The 21,690-nt window shown below is 45.4% G+C and overlaps 2 protein-coding genes across 3 annotated transcripts in view; one reads left to right on the top strand and one right to left on the bottom strand.

Annotated features, from left to right (window-relative positions):
• The window catches only part of PRKCH (protein kinase C eta), a 221,936-nt gene extending 201,752 nt beyond the window's left edge, over positions 1-20,184 (top strand). For both annotated transcript variants that reach the window (XM_005285871.4, XM_005285869.5), the window contains 2 exons: positions 17,045-17,188; positions 19,188-20,184. In XM_005285871.4, coding sequence (XP_005285928.1) covers positions 17,045-17,188; positions 19,188-19,334 — 291 coding nt within the window. In that variant the 3' untranslated portion in view covers positions 19,335-20,184. The remainder of the gene's footprint in view (positions 1-17,044; positions 17,189-19,187) is intronic.
• On the bottom strand, positions 5,537-8,098 carry LOC135983222 (uncharacterized). Its single transcript, XM_065593795.1, has 2 exons — positions 7,101-8,098; positions 5,537-6,106 (listed from the first exon to the last, which is right to left on the bottom strand). The coding sequence occupies exons 1-2, from the start codon at positions 7,675-7,677 to the stop codon at positions 5,631-5,633; spliced, it is 1,053 nt and encodes a 350-aa protein (XP_065449867.1). The 5' UTR covers positions 7,678-8,098; the 3' UTR covers positions 5,537-5,630.
• Positions 20,185-21,690: the final 1,506 nt, after the last annotated feature.

Raw genomic sequence — 21,690 nt, 5'->3', positions numbered from 1 at the left:
TGTTTCTCTTTATCACTTATTATTTTATTGAATTGTTTTGAAAAATATAAATAGATCATGGAATAGGAAAAGCCACTCTCCCAAGCAGCAGCTAGCATATTTTGTCCCATATCTTTCCTTACTATTCCTCATATCAACGCACTTCCAGAATCTTGTTGTTGCCTCTTTTCAGCTGAGTGGTGAGCCAATTTGGAAGCCTTGCTAGGTTGTTTCCATTAGGAGGAGAAATTGATGATGGGTATCTTTGTTCAATCCTGTTTATTCACAAGAGTGTACAAAGTTCTTCACTGTGCACAGTGGGAACAAACAGGAGGCCGTTTCCTTGCTCAAAATTCCTTAGCCTATCTTTTCAGCCAGTACTTTGCCCAGAAGAAACTCTTTTGGTTTCCTTCCAGGGCTGCAATCACACTGCTTCTCTTGCTGTCTGCTTCCAACACACACAGCTGCAATCCAGTCAATGCCCCATCACCTGTTTTGCAATCAGTCCCCAGGGAAACTCCTGATCCTACCAGAGTTCTTGCTCAGACCTTCCATGTGGCCAGTGCTTTGGGTGGTGGGATCTATTGTTTCAGCTATTTTACTCCATATAGGTGCTTAATTGCTTATTTTATTTAGCCAGAATGAAGGGTGGTTACCCATCAGCTTCACTGAAGTGTGCGATTGCCCAAAGATCAATGACACCCTTGCTTGCAGCTGCCCGCACTCTCCACCATAACGTAATCAACGTGTCGTAAAGATCTAACGGTTGATTCCCATTTACATTCCTCCGGCAGGGTAGAGGGGCCTGAAAGTGAGAGAGAGTTACATTTACACTCACTTTCAAGCCCCTTTACACTGCCAGAATGGTGTAAAGGGGCTGTAGTCTATATGAGAATCAGGGCCTTAAGCTTGGATATAGGAAACAAAATAATGTTGCTCCAAGAATCCCCGTGGAAGTAGGCCATTAGAAAGTAAGTCTGTCTCTCACAGGACCTATCTATGCTCTAATTCTTGGCCACTGGTGCACAAGATAGAGAAAAAGGGAATTGGGAGTTTCTTCTCCGGGTGCAGTCTGTCCTGGAGAATCTCCCCATAGTGCTCGAGAGCATGTAGAGAGACAACTGGATTTCCCAGAATGCCCTGCTGCCAGGATGCCTCTGTTAGCCTGTTGCTTTGAGGTGTGATTCAGCCATCCTTACTTACACTGAGTAGTTCCACAAGTAGTTTCACTGAAATCAGTGGGGCTACTCAGAGTCAGGTACTACTCAGGGTACATAAGGATGGCAGAATCAAGCACTAAAGCAGCATGCTACATAGAGGAACTCTGGTAGTGCATTCTGGTCAATGCTTTATGTGTTCATATAAATAACACCATAATTGCACCTTTTAAATCAAAGTCTAGTGCAGTGAACCAGTTTATTTTTATAGATAAGGTAGATAACAGTGTATAGAAAACAGGATTTTCCTAGTTTGCGGGTGATACCAAGTAAGGAAGCACAGAAAATGGTGAGGCCCCCCACAAAAATGCAATTAAAGCAGAGCTGAGATCATTTTAATATCTTATGTGGTAAGTGCTAAATGTTATTCAGTCCAAGTAAATGGAGGATAATTGCTCCAAAATAAAGCGCTCAAAGACTGAATCTGAGCCAAACGAACATACCACAATCTGGCCAGAAACTAGATCTGAGAGATACTGAAAAAAATTCCCCTATGGCCCTCAGCCCAGGCAAGCTGCAGTAAAGAAAGCAATGAGAATGCAGGAGAAATAAACTATACATCCTAGGGGATGTAAACATTACCAGCTATATTGGTTACACCTGGTGTAGGACACCTTATGCTTGCTCATCAGCATACTTTTAGGAAGGTCTTCCCGAGTCCATGAGAGAGATCATGCAGCCAGATGAGCCTCAGTCTTGTCACAATCAGCAACTTGAAAATGTCGTTAGTTAGGAGAGATGGTGGGAGGGACCAGGGTTCTTGCAGTAAGAAGATTTTTTTTTTTGAAGCAGATTTTTTTAAAGAACATAATACAAGCAAACTGCTACCAGTGTCAGGGGAGCAGAGAAACAAATACATAGGACTGAGCTTAGCTTTCTGCCTCAACCCCAAATCTTAGAGCCAGTTTGGCCCCTGGGCAAGTCAGAGCAACCTTGTAACTTCTGCTGGCTGGTGTGCCCTCCAGCTGCACCCCGGAATGCATCCTACAGTGGACTGAAATGTGAGAGGGGAGAACCAGGATCTGGTGGCTTATAGCTGGCTACACTGACACATCCCCTAGAGAACACATGGAGTGTTACGACAGTGCTCTCCCTTCTTTGCACTCATGGTCTATGGATCCGGCCCACGTTCTTTGTGTTAAGAACAAATAGAAGGCAGCAGCTAATCTGTTTGGCACACAGTGTCAGAACAACAAGCGTGAACTTGTTTGTGCAACAAACCGGGTACTGTAAGATTTTAGACAAGGATTAAAGGGGAAAGGATGAATACAATGGTGGACACAACTGAAATCAAAGAGGAGCCATGATGAACTCATTGCTTCTCCTCACAGTCAAGGAGCCTGGCTAACAAAAGCAGATATTAAAAATGCCTTCAAATATGCCAATACATCATTCCCTTTGGCATCTTTTCTGAGTTGGCAGACCCAACAGTTAGATTACGCTCTGTCTGTCAAAGCCACACTAAAATATTTGACTTGCTTTCTGAAGCTCTGTGCTGGATCCTTGAAAACAACTTTTGTTTACTTTTCGTCTTGCATTTCCTGAGCAGTTCTCCAGCTCCAGTCTCAGAACCTCATTCTGGAATCCCTGTAGCTTCCCAGCTGAGAGAACTTCCAAAGGGATCACACTAAATATTCTCTCTTCTTCCAAGCCTATGAGAAACTCATCTACATTAATACATTATTAATAGGGCTGTCGATTAATCGCAGTTAACTCACGTGATTAACTCAAAAAAATGAATTGCAATTTAAAAAATGAATCGCAATTAATCTCAGTTTTAATCACACTGTTAAACAATAGAATACAAATTGAAATTTATTAACTATTTTGGATGTTTTTCTACATTTTCAAATACATTGATTTAAATTACAACCCAGAATACAAAGTGTACAGTGCTCACTTTATATTATTTTTATTACAAATATTTGCATTGTAAAAATGATAAAAGAAAGTGTCAAGTATATTTTTAAAAGAAATAGTATTTTCAATTCACCTCATACAAGTACTGTAGTGCAATCTCTTTGGCCTTGTCTACACTACGAGAGTAGTTCGATTTTACTTGCATCGAATTTTTGTAATCGATATTGCAAAGTCGAACGTGTGTGTCCACACTAAGGACAGTAATTCGACTTTGTGCGTCCACACTAACGGTGATAGCGTCGACATTCGAAGCGGTGCACTGTGGTCAGCTATCCCACAGTTCCCGCAGTCCCCTCTGCCCATTGGAATTCTGGGTGTAGCCGGCAATGCCTTCTGGGTAACAAAATGAGTCGAGGGTGCTTTTGGGAAACTGTCGTCATCCGTCCATCACTCCCGCCCTCCCTCCCTGAAAGCGCCGGCGGGAAAACAGTTCGCGCGCTTTTCCAGTCATTGACAGCGCGGACGCCACTGTACTCCGAGCATGGAGCCCGCTGCGACCATCGCTGCAGTTGTGGCCGCTCTCAACGTCTCGCAGCTTATCATAAAGGTTTCCCTGAGGCAGATGCAGAAAAGTCAGGCAAGGAGGCTACGGCACCGCGGTGATGTCCTGAAGTCTGAGAGTAGCACAGACCTGTCAGAAAGCAGGCGACCCAGCGCCGAGGACATCACAGTGGCAATGGGTCATGTTGATGCCGTGGAACGGCGATTCTGGGCACGGGAAACAAGCACTGAGTGGTGGGACCGCATAGTGCTGCAGGTCTGGGATGAATCCCAGTGGCTGCGAAACTTTCGCATGCGGAAGGGAACTTTCCTGGAACTTTGTGAGTTGCTGTCCCCTGCCCTGAAGCGCAGTGACACCCGGTTGCGAGCTGCACTGAGTGTACAGAAGCGAGTGGCCATAGCCCTGTGGAAGCTTGCAACGCCAGACAGCTACCGGTCAGTCGCGAACCAGTTTGGGGTGGGCAAATCTACCGTGGGGGTTGTTGTGATGCAAGTAGCGAAGGCAATCGTTGATGTACTGCTGCCAAAGGTAGTGACCCTGGGAAACGTGGAGGCGATCATAGATGGCTTCGCAGCGATGGGATTCCCAAACTGCGGTGGGGCCATAGATGGAACTCACATCCCTATCCTGGCACCGGACCACCAGGCCACCCAGTACATTAACCGAAAGGGATACTTTTCCATGGTGCTGCAAGCACTGGTGGACCACAGGGGACGTTTTACCAACATCTACGTGGGATGGCCGGGCAAGGTTCATGACGCTCGTGTTTTCAGGAACTCTGGTCTGTTTAGACGGCTGCAACAAGGTATTTACTTCCCGGACCACAAAATAACTGTTGGGGATGTGGAGATGCCTATAGTCATCCTCGGGGACCCAGCCTACCCGCTAATGCCCTGGCTCATGAAGCCCTATACTGGCGCCCTGGACACTGAAAAAGAACTCTTCAACTACCGGCTGAGCAAGTGCAGAATGGTGGTGGAGTGTGCTTTTGGCCGTCTCAAGGGGAGATGGAGAAGCTTACTGACTCGCTGTGATCTCAGCGAAACCAATATCCCCATTGTTATAGCAGCTTGCTGTGTGCTCCACAATCTCTGTGAGAGCAAGGGGGAGACCTTTATGGCGGGGTGGGAGGTTGAGGAAAATAGCCTGGCTGGTGATTACTCACAGCCAGACAGCCGGGCGATTAGAAGAGACCAGCGGGAAGCGCTGTGCATCCGGGAGGCTTTGAAAGCAAAGTTCCTGAGTGAGCAGGGTAACCTGTGATTTTATAGTTTGTGTACTGAGAAGCTAAACCTGCCCCCGTTTCTTTACCCAGGTAATGTTGACTATCCTATCCAGTTACATACCCCCTTCACCCCCCCTCCAACACACGTGTCGAAATAAAAATAGTTCTACTTTGTTAAAGCACACCGTTTTCTTTAATACTGTTTTAGCGGGAATTTTTTAAAACTGGGACGCAGACTGTGGTGCGGGGCGGGTCTAGTGTTGTGATGCGAATGCAGCTTCTAAACTCAAGGATTGACAGGCTCCGCTGCGGTGGGATGCTTGTTTCAACGGAGCCTGTCACCCCTCCTGATCGGGACTGTGTGTATGGGAGGTCTATTTGACTTTGTGGCAGGGGGAGGACGGTTACAGATCCCATGCTGTGTGGCTCTGTGATCCTGTCTAAGGACCGGCGCTTAAGATCTGTAACTGCCCTCCCCCGCCACAAAGTCACAGAGCAACCCACCCCCCCCAACATTACATCAAAACAACCTCCCAGACTAACCGGGGCAACTAGTCACTGCATCACTGCACTGTGTATGTGCCCTGCTGCTGTGCCTGCCCCCGACTATGTACCCTGCCAAAGGAGACTGTCCTGTCCAATTTCCAACCCCCTTTCCCCTCCTCCTCCAAAAGAACATGATTGAAACAGTAGTTAACAGAAACGAATTTTTTATTATCAACTACACATGGCATTGGGAGGTGAAACTTGGACGTGGGCTTGTGTCAGGCGGGAAGGAAAGAACTTTTCAAATTTTGGGAAATGAGAGCCTTCTGCTACTAGAGCTCTCTGCAGGGGTGGAGTGAGAGTTAGCAGGGACTCTGCCGCCTCTCCTTCTTTGCACTTTGGGTGAGGTGGGTATGGGACTTGGTGGCGGGGGAGGGCGGTTAGAGATGGACTGCAGCGGGGCTCTGTCCTCCTGCCTCCGTTCCTGCAGAACATCCACAAGGCGCCGGAGTGTGTCCGTTTGCTCCCTCAGTAGTCCAAGCAGCGTTAGAGTCGCCTGCTGGTCTTCCTGCCGCCACCTCTCCTCCCGATCCATGTTGGCTTGGTGCATTCGGGTCAAGTTCTCCCGCCACTGGGTCTGCTGTGCTGCCTGGGCTTGGGAAGAGGCCATAAGCTCAGAGAACATGTCCTCCCGTGTCCTCTTCTTCCTACGCCTAATCCGCGCTAGCCTCTGGGAGTGTGATTCCAGGCTAGGTTGTGAGACAGTCGCAGACGGGGCTGTGGAAATGGGAAAAAGGGAGTGAATTCCTCTGAAAGATAAATGTAGTTGTGAACAAAGAACATAGTCTTTCTCTGTGAACAAGACCATGCACAGCACCTTTCACATGCGCACTCAGCACAAGGTCGAATTCTCGGCCTTCGCATTCTGTGCCTGGGGTCTTGAACAGCACATTTGAGAAGCGAGGCAGCACAACGGAATTTCTGTTGCAGGCAGACATGGTAAGCCGTACACTTGTGGCAGTTTAAAACTTTTATATTACCACTGGCCTCATTTCACATTTAAATCAATGTCAGTCCCTGCTGCCAGCAATCCGGCAAGCGGGAACTCTGCCCCTGTCCCACCCCCTCGCGGCTGTCCCCGGGAACGATCCCTTTCGGCTGCCCCTCTCCCGCCTCCACCGCGTGGCTGCAAACCAGCGGTGACAGTTCTGTAAAGGAACGGGAAAGCAGTCCCAACACTAACATTCCCCTACCTAATTAAAAGCAGGTCACCATGGCCGACATCACCCTGATGAGGATCTCCGAGAGCGACAAAGAGAGAATGCTCCGGGAAAGCCTCCAAAGACCAGGGCCGTATGCCGCCCTGCTGTGCAGAGCAATGATCCCCGAGTACCTGATAATCTCGTGGCGCGGCAACGTGTCGTACTTCGGAGGACCCAATAAGGCCGCTCTCCCCAAGAACCTCATGCAACGGCTTTCAAGTTACCTCCAGGAGAGCTTCATCGAGATGTCCCAGGAGGATTACTGCTCTATCCCCGCACATATAGACCGCATTTTACTGTAGCTGCAGTAGCAGGGAATACACAGTAGAACGGCTTGTGCAGGACAATCACTGAAAACCGGACATTGCTAGATTTCTTTTCAAAACTTGCACTGCCCCTTACTAAACCGTTAAGCGCCTAGGGCACACTAATCATGAACAACCCATTCTTTTAATTGTTAATATTCCTGTTTTGTTAAAAATAAATGTTTAGATGTTTACAACACTTACTGGCTGATCCTTCACCAGATTCTGTGTCCGGGGTAATGGCTGGGGACGCTTCGTAGGGGATCTCTGTAAGGGTGATGAAGAGATCCTGGCTGTCGGGGAAATCAGCGTTGTGAGAGCTGCCAACTGCCTCGCCCTCCTCATCTCCTTCCTCATCTTCCCCGTCCCCTAACATGTCTGAGGAACCGGCCGTGGACAGTATCCCATCCTCAGAGTCCACGGTCACTGGTGGGGTAGTGGTGGCGGCAGCACCGAGGATGGAATGCAGTGCCTCGTAGAAACGGGATGTCTGGGGATGGGATCCGGAGCGTCCGTTTGCCTCTTTGGTCTTCTGGTAGCCTTGTCTCAGCTCCTTGATTTTCACGCGGCACTGCGTTGCATCCCGGCTGTATCCTCTCTCTGCCATGTCTTTAGAGATCTTCTCGTAGATCTTTGCATTCATTCTTTTGGATCGCAGCTCGGAAAGCACGGACTCATCGCCCCACACAGCGATGAGATCCAAGACTTCACGATCAGTCCATGCTGGGGCTCTCTTTCTATTCACAGACTGCATGGCCATCACTGCTGGAGAGCTCTGCATCGTTGCCAGTGCTGCTGTGCTCGCCACGATGTCCAGACAGGAAATGAGATTCAAACTGGCCAGACAGGAAAAGGAATTCAAATTCAAATTTTCCCGGGGCTTTTCCTGTGTGGCTGGTCAGAGCATCCGAGCTCGCACTGCTGTCCAGAGCGTCAACAGAGTGGTGCACTGTGGGATAGCTCCCGGAGCTATTAGCGTCGATTTCCATCCACACCTAGCCTAATTCGACATGGCCATGTCGAATTTAGCGCTACTCCCCTCGTCGGGGAGGAGTACAGAAGTCGAATTAAAGAGACCTCTATGTCGAACTAAATAGCATCGCAGTGTGGACGGGTGCAGGGTTAATTCGATTTAACGGCGCTAACTTCGACATAAACGCCTAGTGTAGACCAGGCCTTTATCATGAAAGCGCAACTTACAAATGTAGATTTTTTTTTTGTTTACACAACTGCACTCAAAAACAAAACAATGTAAAACTTTAGAGCCTACAAGTCCACTCAGTCCTACTTCTTGTTCAGCCAATTGCTCAGACAAACAAATTTGTTTACATTTACGGAAGATAAGGCTGCCTGCTTCTTATTTACAACGTCACCTGAAAGCGAAAACAGATGTTCGCATGGCACTTCCGTAGGCAGCACTGCAAGGTATTTATGTGCCAGATATGCTGAACATTTGTATGCTCCTTCGTGCTTCAGCCACCATTCCAGAGGACATGCTTCCATGCTGATGACACTCATTAAAACAATAATGTGTTAATTGAAATAAGCACGGTACACTTTGTATTCTGTGTTGTAATTGAAATCAGTATATTTGAAAATGTGGAAAACATCCAAAAATATTTGTATAAATAGTATTCTATTATTGTTTATCAGTGCAATTAATTGTGCTTAATTTTTTTAATTGCGTGATTAATCGCGATTATTTTTTTTATTTTAGGTACCCAGGTTTGAAAATTTTGGCCTAAGTCTATTCATTTTTGTGTTGTATTTGTGTTGATGGGAACATCTGAAAAAGTTGTGGGGAAGCAAGCAGATTCCAGTACAAGAAGTTAGTTTGAAGCTAAATGATCAGTATTCTAACTTCACCTGGGGCAGAGAGCCACCTTTTGGGACCAGATTCTCTACTGTGTGAATGGGCAAAATTCCATTGATGTCAATGAAGCTTTACCCATTTACAGCTGCAGAAAATGTAGCCCCAGATGTGTCAATCACTCACATTGCTTCCTCTTTCTACCCTGATTTATTTTGCGTATCCATCTTCCTCAACAATCTTCACAACAGAGTAATCTTCTTTGTTCTCTGCAGCCGTTGGAATTGTCAGCCCCTCATCCAGTGGTCCCGTGATCATCTAGAGACCAAGCAGGAGCGAGACCCAACTTATCTCAATTTAATATCAGTGAAGTTAACCTCTGCAGCACTGACATTTTTATCCTTAGCACCAGGGGTTGTAGCACTAAAGCTGTTGCTAGTGCCGTTGTGATAGATGTTAAGTTTTACACTCCATGTGGCTTTCGGGAAGATCAGAGAGGAGTAATTTAGTCTTACCCACATCCCCTTTACTTCTTAGCTGGAAAGGGGAAATAACCAAGAATTTCCTCCCATTTTCAAAAATGGATTTCAAATATATTTCTACACCCTAGACCTAATGCTGCATTCTTCAGGCCTTGTGTACATGGGAGAATTTGCCTTGATTCCTGCCAGCAGTAGCCAGAACCCCAACACAGACAGGCAAAGCTGTTATTTGCATCAATGGAGCTCACCCCTGCTTAAAACTATGGTTAACTGACTGGTAGGAATCACAGCGTACAGCAATTTACCATACTGCACAAGGGGCCGAGCAGCAGTACTGCTACTGCTGCATCTGGCCACCGATAGCTGTAATCGGGGCAAATCCTCGGTGTAGAAGAGAGCTGACATTTTCAAAAGTGCCTCATTGACTTGGAAGTCTAAATCCTATGTTCAAAAAATGTTCAGCACTTAGGAGCCTAATTGTCAGTGACAGTCAGTGGAACCTAAGTGCCTGGGTCACTTTTGAAAATGGGATTACGGCTTCTGAGCCATTTAGGCACTTTTGGGAGTTATACGCCTGGTCTAATTCAGGCAGTGCTCTCATGGAAGGCAATGGGAGGCTTGTCCAAGAAAGGAGCTCAGGACTGAGCCCCGTAAGAGCTGCTAATGAAGGGCTCCTATGCTATCTGAGTGCCTCCTGACTTCACGTGTCTTCCCCTTTGTTTAGAGGCTGCTGAAGGCTAATGAAATCCTATATTGTTGGTTTGTTTTGCTTACATAATCGTCAAACCATGTTTGCTGCAAGTCCAGTGTTCAGTCACAAGATTCATGAAGGGAAGCCTTAATTAGAGTAATTGCTCTATTTATATAACGATTCCCCTTTGTCTAAAATCAGATAGATCTTTGAGAAACCCTGTTTCATTTAGAGTTAATTTCTGTTTTGTTGTTCCAGACCATTCTGTCTCATTCCCAAGGGAGCTGTAGTTTGGTTCCATTAGTCTAGTGCACTCTTGCTTTTCCTTGTTGTGTTTATCATACTTCACTAACAACAAGAGGGAAACTCTAAGAAAAAGTACAAGGAAATATTGCTTTTGCTTAACATCTTGAAGGCAAGAGTTGGATTGGGATGGTCTGGCTCAGTGTCCATTTGAAGAAGGTTGGTCATGTGGTTAAGAGATGGGTTGGGACTCAGGAGAGCTGTCATCGGCTCTGCCGCAGACTCTCCGTGTGTCTCTGGGCTGGTCACTTAACTTCTCTGTGCTTCAGTTCTCCATCTGTAAAATGGGGATAATAACACTTCATTAAATACTTACCTTCTGTGTCTCTCTCTTGTCTGTTTAGATCGTAAGCTCCTCAGGGCTTCGGTTATGTCTTACTAAGTGTAGGTAAGCAGCCTAACTCAATGACCTGAGTTGTGACAGCTACACACTACTGTAGTACAAGTAGTAATAATTATTGCTAATAGAAGCCAACTGTTGTGGCTAAAGAAGGCATTTTCATTCCTCACCCTTCCAAGTTCCTGAGATTCTTTTCCCCTCACCCCTCGTGTTTGGATTTTATTTTTTATTTTTACATTTCCTCCCACTAAGAAGTAACCTACTCACCACAATATTACATGTGAAACTAATCACTGATGATAAATAAATGCAAAATAGATATGTTAAAATAATGCTGAGTGTGTGTGTGTGAGAGAGAGAGAGAGAGAAAGATCATTATATATAAAACTCTAAAAAGCAAGGAAATTATTATTAGAAACCTAGTTTGTGCAAACATTTCTGCACATTCTCAAATCTCTAGACAAGTTTACAAGGCATGTTTCTTTATAAATCAGTTGCAGTGCTCTGGGGCAAGCAGTGTACAGAACCTGTCTACAGATTTAACTCTGGTGGGTGACAAAATATTTTCCCAATGGTGAGCTCTCTTATCCCTACAATCTCTGTTGTAGTGTCACTGGCAGACTAATCTTCCACTCTTAACTGTATGGAGTGATTTGTTATATGTTCTTTCAGTAAATATGTATCAATAATTTCATGGAAGTCAGGTGTTCTGGCTCAGTGTGCTGTTTTTGGCTGATGTGCCTCTGGGAAGTTCAGATGAGGTCAGGTTCACTCTAACTGTGAGTTTACAGCTTTACAAACCCATGTAAACAGAGGAGTCAAGGCCATTGATTTCAATGGAAGCAGGATCAAGCGGTATACCATTTTTAACCTGTTTTGCTTTTGCTAAGGGCTGTCTCATTCTTTCTGTGTAACTCTTTGATGGGCAGTTTGTAGACAGGGCTGGGTCCAGTGGCAGATATTCAAATTAGTTGTCTAATTATTGGTGCAAAGTACAGATACTGATTAAGTACTAAATGACATTTTCCAAGGGAAACCTTTTACCTGTGAATCATCTCCCATTACCTGCCAAAACACAGAAGAGTTGTGTGACCTGGAAGGCCCTGTAGGTCTTTCAGACCTGGGCCTGATTATGAATATATATTGGCCTAAGTTTTGTGGGGCCAAGACTTTCCTCTTCCAGAGTTTATCATTTCCCAGTACAATCCTAGAGGCCAGGCCCTGGATTTTTTAAACGTCCTTGTGTGTTTTCCCTTGTCCTATTCATGTCTCATCTGGTATCCAGAAGCCCTCAGAGCTCTCTAGTGGCCTAGCATGGCATCCTGCAATACCCGTCCTGCCACTGATTAGTTAGGAAGGTGTTGGCTAAAATTTTGGAGCCATTGGCACAAGCTTCAATCTCCCATAACGTCACATAAACACTTCAGAGAGGAAGGCTGGTCTTTGTGATTAAGGCATTGGATTGCGACTCCGGAGAGCTGCGTTTAATTCCCTGCTCTGCCACAGACTTGTTCTGTGACCTTGAGCCACTTATGCCACAGTTACCCATCAGTAAAATGGAGATAATACTTTTTTTTCCTCCCACTCTTTGTCTGTCCTGTCTATTTAGGGGCTGTCTTTTACGGTGTATATGTATAACACCTAGCATACCCGTGTCCCTGCTATTAGGCCTCTCGAGACTACCATAATACAAAGAATAAATAATACAATATTTTTACTGAGGTTCTAAGCTGCCTAGGGAGTTTCATAGATTTTTAAGGCCAGAAGAGACCATCATAATCATCTGTCTGACCTCCTGCCTTAGAATTTCAGCCAGTGAATCCTGCGTGAACCCCATTACTTTGGGCTGAATTAGAGCATATCTTTTAGATTATTAAATGTAATGAGAATCAGGCATCCAAATCCCTTAGGCGGCTTTGAACATTTGAGCCTTTAATTTGAAGTGCATCAGATGCTACGATATGTAACTACATTATGGCACAAAATATTAACATTGACACACTTAGGGCTGGTCCACACTAAGCCCCCAGTTCGAACTAAGATACGCAACTTCAGCTACGTGAATCACGTAGCTGAAGTCGAAGTATCTTAGTTCGAAATTAAAGGTACTTACCGCGGGTCCACACGGGGCAGGCAGGCTCCCCCGTCGACTCCGCCTACTCCTCTCGTGGAGCAGGATTACCGGCGTCGACGGTGAGCATTTTCGGGATCGATTTATCGCGTCTAGACAAGACGCGATAAATCGATCCCAGAAGATCGATTGCTTGCCGCTGAACCAGCGGGTAAGTATAGACATAGCCTTAGTAAAAGGTGCTGTTAGCATTCTGCTTTTCCTGGGACTCAGTTGCCAGGTACCTACAGTACTTGATGATGTTAAACCCAACCATTTCCAACTTAAAACATGCAGACTGTATCCAGTCTGCCCCATACACACCATTTCTAGAAAGCATGATAAGAGTTCATGCACTGAAAGACTAGAAATGGCAAACAGCATGGTGTTTGTGACAGCCCCTGGCTCATAAGAGGCATGAGGACAGCACATCAGCCTGTGTAATTGGGGAGGATGTTATGGGGTGCCATGAATATAGTAACCATTTACAGGTGCTGTATAATGACATCTAAGGGCTAGAATTTCAGAATGATCAATCACACATACTGAGCTGTATTTGCATGCAAAATGCCTCAGTACAGTGTAAAAGAAGTCAGTCAGAGATGGGTGCAGTTATGTGTGATGATAATAAATGTGACTGTCCTTTTCAGTTGTATCCTGCCTGTTTTAAAACAGAATATATTGGGCCTGATTCTCATTTAATACAGCCCTTTGCTATCACTCTGGTCATGTACAGGTGCCTTTAGAAAACTGAATTATTTACACTCACTCTTAAGGACCCACCTACTCTGTCAAAGTGGTGTACAGGGGCCTTACTGAGATAGGGGCCCTTTATTTTTGAGAGAGACCTAAAGATAATTGTTCAGGCTTCTGCGTTATCACTTGAGCCCCAATGCCTGTGCACGGTGAACACACACACACTTCCAAAACAAGACAAACTACAGAACAGGACTGAATTTATACATCAAATATGAAGCACAGGAGAAGGAGGCTCTTTGATCAGGTATCCAGTGGTTCGAATAATTTCCAAAGATGTTTATTCTTCTGAAATAAGGATCACTTCAAAAGGATTTTTGCAGAGGCCCAGCCGTGAGCTTGGCCGTAATTATGCATCTTCCCACAACTGCCCCAGGGGGCAGGCAGTGAGACATGCATTCCATAAGTGAGCAAATGGGAAGGACTGATTCCCTTCCTTGGATACCAAAAACCAGATACATTCGGGTTTGAGATACCTACTGTCTTGTGTCAGCTATAATTCCCTGAGGAGGTGCAGGAGGTCTACTGTGCTAATCAGAGCCAGCTAACAGAACCAGAACAATTGGGTAGACCTTGATTTGTTGCACTGCATGTCTTTGCTTGATGCAGTTTTGGTGTAATGCTGAATTCATAGAATAGAATAGATTCATAGAATATCAGGGTTGGAAGGGACCTCAGGAGGTCATCTAGTCCAACCCCCTGCTCAAAGCAGGACCAATCCCCAGACAGATTTTTGTCCCAGATCCCTGAATGGCCCCCTCCAGGACTGAACTCACAACCCTGGGTTTAGCAGGCCAATGCTCAAACCACTGAGCTATCCCTCCCCCTCTAAAGAAACGAGAGCGGGCATAGCAGAGGAGGGGCACGCTTCCGCTGCGCCACTCTGCTGGCTCTAAGCAATAAAACAAGCCAGTGAGAATGTAAGCACAGTCCTACTTCCTAGGGCTCTGGGTTGGTTTTGTGAATGGACAGACCCTTCTGATTTTTGTTGGTTACATGGCTTGAACCTATATGTACCAAGACTTTAGAACATCAGAATGGCCATACTGGGTCAGACCAAAGGTCTGTCTAGCCCAGTATCCTGTCTTCCAGCAGTGGTCAATGCCAGGTGCTTCGAAGGGAATGAACAGAGCAAGTGATCCATCCCCTGTTGCCCATTCCCAGCTTTGGCAAACGGACACTAGGGACACCATCCCTGCCCATATCCATTGATGGACCTATCCTCCATGAGACTTTGCTGAGACTTGAAAATCTTTGTTATTTTTCATTCTTAGCAGAGGCGGCATAGTGTAGTGGATAGGTACTGGGCTGGGAGTCAGGAGACCTGGGCTCTATTTCCAGCCGTTATGTGACCTTGGACAAGTTACTTCATCTAGATGTGCCTCCATTTCTCCTTCCCCTCCTTTGTCTTGCCTATTTAATCCAAGTTCTTTTGGGAAAATACTGTCTTGTACTATGTGTTTGTGCAGGGCCACAATGGGACTTGATCATGGTAGGGGCCTCTAAGAACCACTGAAATACAAATAAGAAAAAGAGTAATTTTTACTTTCCCTCTGGATTCAGAAGTGGGTCTGCTAAAACAGTAGGAGAGATGTTCTCATCTCTCCAGCATGACTGGAAGCAACATCACAGGGAATCTCACAAGTGTGTCTGTTATCATATGATTTCCAGCTACTTTTGCAAACCTAAGAAGTTCATATAAAGGCTCTGAATGGGTTTCGCTTTCCCCTCACTGATTTGTATGTGGATTGGAATCTGAGCGGTCATGGAAGATTTTACAGAGAAATAGATCAAGGGGAATCCACTAATCCTAAATCAGAGTGTTTTAGGGATGCATACTTCCCTTGGATTGTGCTGGCAGAGGAACAAAAGCAGGTAGAATAGGAGGGGGTGTTCATAGGAGGGAAACAGCCCTTCCACTGTATTTTGTCCCCACCCAGGAGATACCACATAGCTGGCGCTTTGTGGTACAGAAGGGGCATGCTTAGGGCACAGCCACCTGTGAATCCAGATTATCAGCTGCAGTAAACTGCATTAACTCCCCTTCTGCACCTTCTGGCAGGGTTGGTGGAAAACAGACATAGGATGGGAGAGCCCGTGGCAGCATGGCTCCCATGGAAGCCATGCTGCCAAGGAAGAAGGTTGGGAGGTCAGAGAGCTCCATACAGGAGCTGGCTCCCTGTGCCAGTGGCCTGAAGTCCAAGAGGGTGCTGTTTGGTTTATTTGTGGAGCTGAGGGTCCTATAAGCTTCCCAGGCTGCAAAATCCCCCATGCACACTTGCATGAGGTCAGAAAGCCCATCCAATTCATGGGGGAAATGTGGAGGAAATTCCTTGAGGTGAATCTTGCAGAATTTCCAGTGATCCCCGTCCCCCTCATGGGACTGTCCAGGGGAGGGAATGACTGGGCCTTTTAGTAATTCCTCTTCAAGGAATTCCAGCCTTCTGAAAGGTTCTTCCAGTCGGATTCAAGAAGGTTTCTCAAAGCTCCTTCTGCTCATTTTAATTTTCTCATTGCCAAGGATGCAGTAGACTTAAAATTCTATCAACAGTGCCCAGATGCCTGGTGTGGCTGGTGCGGTATTTAATGAATGTAATGCTCTTTCATCCTCGAGAAACTCCTCTGGACAACTCAACCAATGATCCTGATGTTCCTTTCTGCTGCCATTTCAGCTGTCCCGGCAAATTGAAGTGGCTGTTTTTTCCCAATCAAATTGAATCGGATTTCTGTTACTCTAGTGAATCAAATGTTGGGCGGGGGGATTTTGATTTGGTTTCTTTAAAAAAAAAAAAAAGTCCTGAAGTCTAAAAACAAAGGAAAATACTCTATTCCTCGTATGAGAAAAGACTTCCCAACTGCTTGAAAATGCATTCTCACTTGAGCATTATTTCTAGAATCTGAAAGGTACAAGCCATATCCCTCTCACCCCAGAACTGAACCGGTTAGATGATCCATAGCTTTTCTTATTACTTTCCTCCAGATCAGAACCCCTAGCTGAAGTTTGATGCTGCTATACAGAGGTTTCTTCCTCTCGTAGCAGAGCTGGGAAAGTCCTCCAATAGGTTTCACACACAAAAGGTGATGTCACCTGTAAGAATTCATATGTTCAATTTCCTTTGGGTTGCTGCTTCCTTCTTAATGATCTGTGACATTCAAACCCTTCCTCATTCTCCTCAGCCATCTCGGATTTCTGAGAGACTGCAAGAAGCTCGTTGCAGGTTTCTGGCTTCACTTCAGCAGACTGAGGTTTAGGAAAAAGGAACCGTTAAAAACTGACTCTAATCCAAAGCCCAGGCAGCTGGCAAATACCAACCTTATAAAGAGCTTTTGTTCTTGAAAAAGAACCCAACCCCCAAAACACTGTGCAATGTCAATAGTGCTGCAGATGATGCACTTTAACCTTCTTTTACTGTCATGGTAACCAAGGATGTAAGTGAAATATAAGTGGCCAAGGACATAAATATACCCATGTTTCCTCCCTAAAAGAGGAGTCAGGATCCCTGCATGCTCTTCCAGTGTAATGAAGGTGGAAAGTCTGGCCAGCAAAGTAGGCTCAACAAGAAAGTCTGTGTGATTGCTAGTAACAGGTGTCTCTCCCGTCTCCTTGCTGGATGTGAGTAAAGGACTAAACCAGGTTCATTTATTTTGCTCTGCAGTTTATGACCAAGAACCCCAACATGCGCCTGGGCAGCCTGGCTCAGGGTGGAGAGAACACTATACTGAGGCACCCCTACTTCAAAGGATTGGACTGGGACCTCCTGAACCAGCGCCAGATGGAACCGCCCTTCAGACCTCGAATTGTGAGTGATGGGGAGCCAGCAAGAGAATCTCCTTTTGTTGAATTCTTTCACTAGCTGTATAACTACTGGGGAGAAGGATGCAGTGGAAGGGCGGCTTTGTGATTAAGGCACTGGACTGGGACTTAGGAGAATTGGGCTCAATTCACAGTTCTGCCACAGATATCCCTCTGTGATGCTGGTCAAGTTACTCAATCTGCCTGGGACAGAAAGATACTTAAGCATCTAATGACACATTTTCAGAAGTGTCTAAGCAGATTAGGTACCTAACTCCCCTCTGTGCTTTAATTCCCATGTGCAAAATGTGGGGTAATAATCCTTCCCTTCCCGCAACTTAACCTTGCCTTGTCTATTGAGACAGTGACCTGTCCAGGGCAGGGGCTGTCTCTCACTGGGTATTTGTACAGTGCCCAGCCCAGTGGGGCAGTGATCCATGCTGAGGCCTGTGGGTGCTACTGTAATGCCATTGAATAATTACAATGATGGGGAGCACAGAGTGCCGGTCCCTCTGTCCCCTGATACCATACTGTCCCACGGATGCCCCTCATGATGCTTTCGCGCTCATTCCCAACGCAGATTCTCTCCAGTTCGCTTCCTATGGCACCACTGCCTTTTAAATTCCCTTTTGGGGCCTGATCCGCAGGGCTGCTGAGCTCCTTTACCTCACATTGCAGTCAGTGGGCCCCCTCCTGTTCAAATCCCAGAATCAGGCCCAGTGGTCCTTGCAGGTGCTCAATACTTTTCAGGATCAGGCTCTTTATGTTCTGCCTTTTCCTTCACCTGAATCCAAATCTTCCTGGGACCAGGATCTTCCCCAGTCTTAATGTTGGGACCCCAGCCCAGCCATCCCTGGTACTCCGGGCGACCAGATGTCCTGATTTTATAGGGACAGTCCCGATATTTGGGGCTTTTTTTATATGGGCCCCTATTGCCCCCCACCCGGTCCCGATTTTTCACACTTGCTATCTGCTCACCCTACTGGTACTTGGCCTTTGCTTTGGCTAATGAGGAGTTCGGACTTCAGAACCAAGCTTTCTATTACCATCCAGAGACCTGTGTGTCTGCTGAGCTTGAACATCTCTTGGGTTGTGCCAGGTTTGTGAGACTTGTCAAGGAAACCATTGGGGTGGGCTTTTCCAAGGCTCTCAGCGCCCCCCCTCCCCCCCCCCGGAAGTCAATGGTAAAATGCCCTTTTGAGACACAGGTGGGAGCAGAGCTGAGCCAATGCTGAGTATGTTTGAAAATCCCACTCGAAACATGCACATGTTCTTGCACAGTGTAAAGTGACCATTCTGCAGGGTCTAGTGAATTCCCTTGCTAGAGTGGATCTAGAAAAATAAACTCTCATGGTAATAAAACTTCTCCTTGCTGTTCTGGGGCAGGAAAAATCAGCATTGTCAAAATGTACCATCAGCCAACTTTGGGGTCTCTATTAAAAACAATCATACTTTGTACTGGGTGGGTAGGAATCCGGCACCTGGAGACAGGGTGTTTGTTCTTCCTGTAGCATTACTAATTCATTATTGTACAAGTATAATGGCTTTTGAACAAAGGAGAATATCCCCCAACTAGGCCGTTTCAGACACTGCACAGATAAGGAAAGACTGTGTAGATTCAGCTAATTGGAAACTGTGTGTATAATTACTGTGAATGGCTGGGTCTGTGCAATCTGACACTTAAACAAAGTAAGGGATTACTGCTCCATGGGGTCTGCCATTCAGCGACAGTGCAGCCAAAACTCCAGCTGATGTCAACTAAGTCAGCGAGGGGTTTGCCTGCAAAAGGCCTATGGAGGCTTACAAAGGACAGGCTGTAAAGGGCTAAGCAGGGCCACTCAGCATCTTACAGGATGCAGCCCAAAGTGAGTTACAGAACAGCTGAGCACTCCATGGAGGCAGTCATGCATCTCACTCAAGACGAGAATAAGTTACAAACAAAAAAAATAGAAAAGTGATGGTGCACGGTTTTGACCTCTCCTCTTTTTGTCTTTTTTGTTTGGCAGAAATGCAGCGAAGATGTTAGTAATTTTGATCCTGATTTTATAAAAGAAGAACCAGTTCTAACCCCCATCGAAGAGGGGATTCTTGCAATGATTAACCAAGAAGAATTTAGAAACTTTTCATACACTGATCCAGAATTACAGCCGTAGCCACATGGAAGGTTGTGCAAGGTGGTGATCGAACCTGATGGAAGAAGTGAAAATTGGGTTTACCAGGAATTTCATTCTCAAGGAATACACTGAAACGGCCTTATATTACGCAACAGCACCAACAACAAAGTTACCTTAATGTGAACTAAAAAAACCAAAACTCTAGGATTTGTGCAACTCTGATATCAAATATTTATAGGGCTGGAATAAACACGGTATCATAAATAGTCAATGCAGACTATTAATGCTGAGATATTTGGTTCAGCACAGATCTGACTAGTTGCAATTTGCAATGAGTTTGAGGAGTTGGTGTGAGCATGAAATGAGCAGAGTTTTGCAGCTCTGAGCCAAACAGACATTTTACAATACTGAACTTTGCGAGATTCAGCTTTGAGGGATCCAGCACTGCCTCCTCTTTGGAAACATGGAAAGAACCAGCAACCACTGGGCTCGTTGAGCAAGGTGGTCCACGTGGCGCTACCTGTTTCTGGAGTATTTATTTCTATCCTAAGGACAAATGGCTCTTTGAACCTGTTTTGGGCTTCCATGTAAAATATTTTACTGTGCAGACTAGCAAAAAAATGTCACCCCCACCTGTTCTTCCAAATCGGAGTGAAGCCACTTATAAGCTCAGTGTTTTAGTATGTGTGATATGAAAAGTTTTAGCATTTGCATTCTGTGAAATGCCTTTTTGCATCATGCACTCTCAATGCTCCTTTCTCTGCATACCAGCTGTTTTCAACTAAAATATTGTGTGTGAAACCTTGCCATTTACTTGGATTTTATTTAATTATGTTATACGGAGCCCCCTTTTGTGAGTTCACTGGCTCATTAAAACTTTAATGGAAAATGGTAGCTCTTAAATTATTTGTAGTGTTATTGTGACGGGAGCTGCAAAGCGGACAAGCTGTTTGAAAGCAGAATTGTCAAATAATAAGCAATGACATTGTTAAGGTTCCTTCCCCACTCTGAACTTTAGAGTACAGATATGGGGACCTGCATGTGAACCTCTTAACTGAATTATCAGCTTAGATCTGGTTTTGCTGCCACCACTCCCAAGTACTAACTCCCTTCCCTGGGTAGCCTTGAGAGACTTCTCCACCAATTTCCTTGTGAACACTGATCCAAACCCTTGGATCTTAAAACAACGAGAAATTAACCATTCCCCCTCCTTTCCCCCACCAATTCCTAGTGAGTCCAGATCCAATCCCCTTGGATCTTAAAACAAGGAAAAATCAATCAGGTTCTTAAAAAGAAGGCTTTTAATTAAAGAAAGAAAGGTAAAAAATCATCTCTGTAAAATCAGGATGGAAAATAACTTTACAGGGTAATCAGATTCAAAGAGCCCAAAGGAACCCCCTCTAGCCTTAAGTTCAAAGTTACAGCAAACAGAGGTAAACCCTCTAGCAAAAGGTACATTTACAAGTTGAGAAAACAAAGATAAACCTAACACGCCTTACCTGGCTGTTACTTACAAGTTTGAAATATGAGAGACTTGTTTAAAAGATTTGGAGAGCATGGATTGATGTTTGGTCCCTGTTAGTCCCAAGAGCAAACAACCCCCAAAACAAAGAGCACATACAAAAGCCTCCCCCCCACCACCAAGATTTGAAAGTATCTTGTCCCCTTATTGGTCCTTTGGGTCAGGTGTCAGCCAGGTTACCTGAACTTCTTAACCCTTTACAGGTAAAAGGATTTTGGTGTCTCTGGCCAGGAGGGATTTTATAGTATTGTACACAGGAGGGCTGTTACCCTTCCCTTTATAGTTATGACAGACATAAAAGGACAACACTCTCCCCCTTAGAAGGATAAACCTTCCCTGAGATTCAAGGAGAGAGGTGACCTAGTTGGGTTTGGATTTAAGAGCTTGTTATTCAGAAGGGATGCCTTATCAATTGTAGCCTTAAGCACATGAGCCATTGTCAAGTTGGTACAATGCTGAAAGCAGCTTCTAGAAACCAGTCACTCCAGTAGGAGATTCAGATGTGCTTTCCCTTCACTTCTGGAAAGCGGACACATTATATGTCCGTTTCCAATGCTGACTTCTTTAGCCATTGCTAAGCTTCAGCCTGCGTGTCAGGATTAGAACCTTTTTTCTTGAGGATCTGACGACCTCCCGGGCAGATTCCAATTAGTGGGAAGGGGAGGTGAGTTTTAAACCGTTTGCAAAGCTACTTTGTGTAACAAGTCACAAGTTTAATCTGAAAAAAGGGTGGTCTGGGAAGGACTGTCCGTGTACTCGCGTCTGGTCTACACACTAACAATATACCTGCAAAACTATGTTGGTTAGGGGTGTGATTTATTTTATTTTATTTTATTTTATTTTTTTACTGATAGAGCTGCACACAAGCAACCC

Source organism: Chrysemys picta, chromosome 4 (genome assembly GCF_011386835.1).
Source record: "Chrysemys picta bellii isolate R12L10 chromosome 4, ASM1138683v2, whole genome shotgun sequence".
In the NCBI taxonomy this organism is placed as follows: Eukaryota; Metazoa; Chordata; order Testudines; family Emydidae; genus Chrysemys; species Chrysemys picta.
This window is presented reverse-complemented; position numbering and strand designations above follow the sequence as displayed.

Excerpts from the sequence above, each read along its gene's own strand:
- LOC135983222 (XM_065593795.1), bottom strand. The coding sequence starts at position 7,677 with ATGCAGAGCTCTCCAGCAGTGATGGCCATGCAGTCTGTGAATAGAAAG. Across the intron at positions 6,107-7,100 it reads ATCTGGTGAAGGATCAGCCA|CCCCGTCTGCGACTGTCTCA; the intron begins GTAAGTGTTGTA and ends CCATTTCCACAG.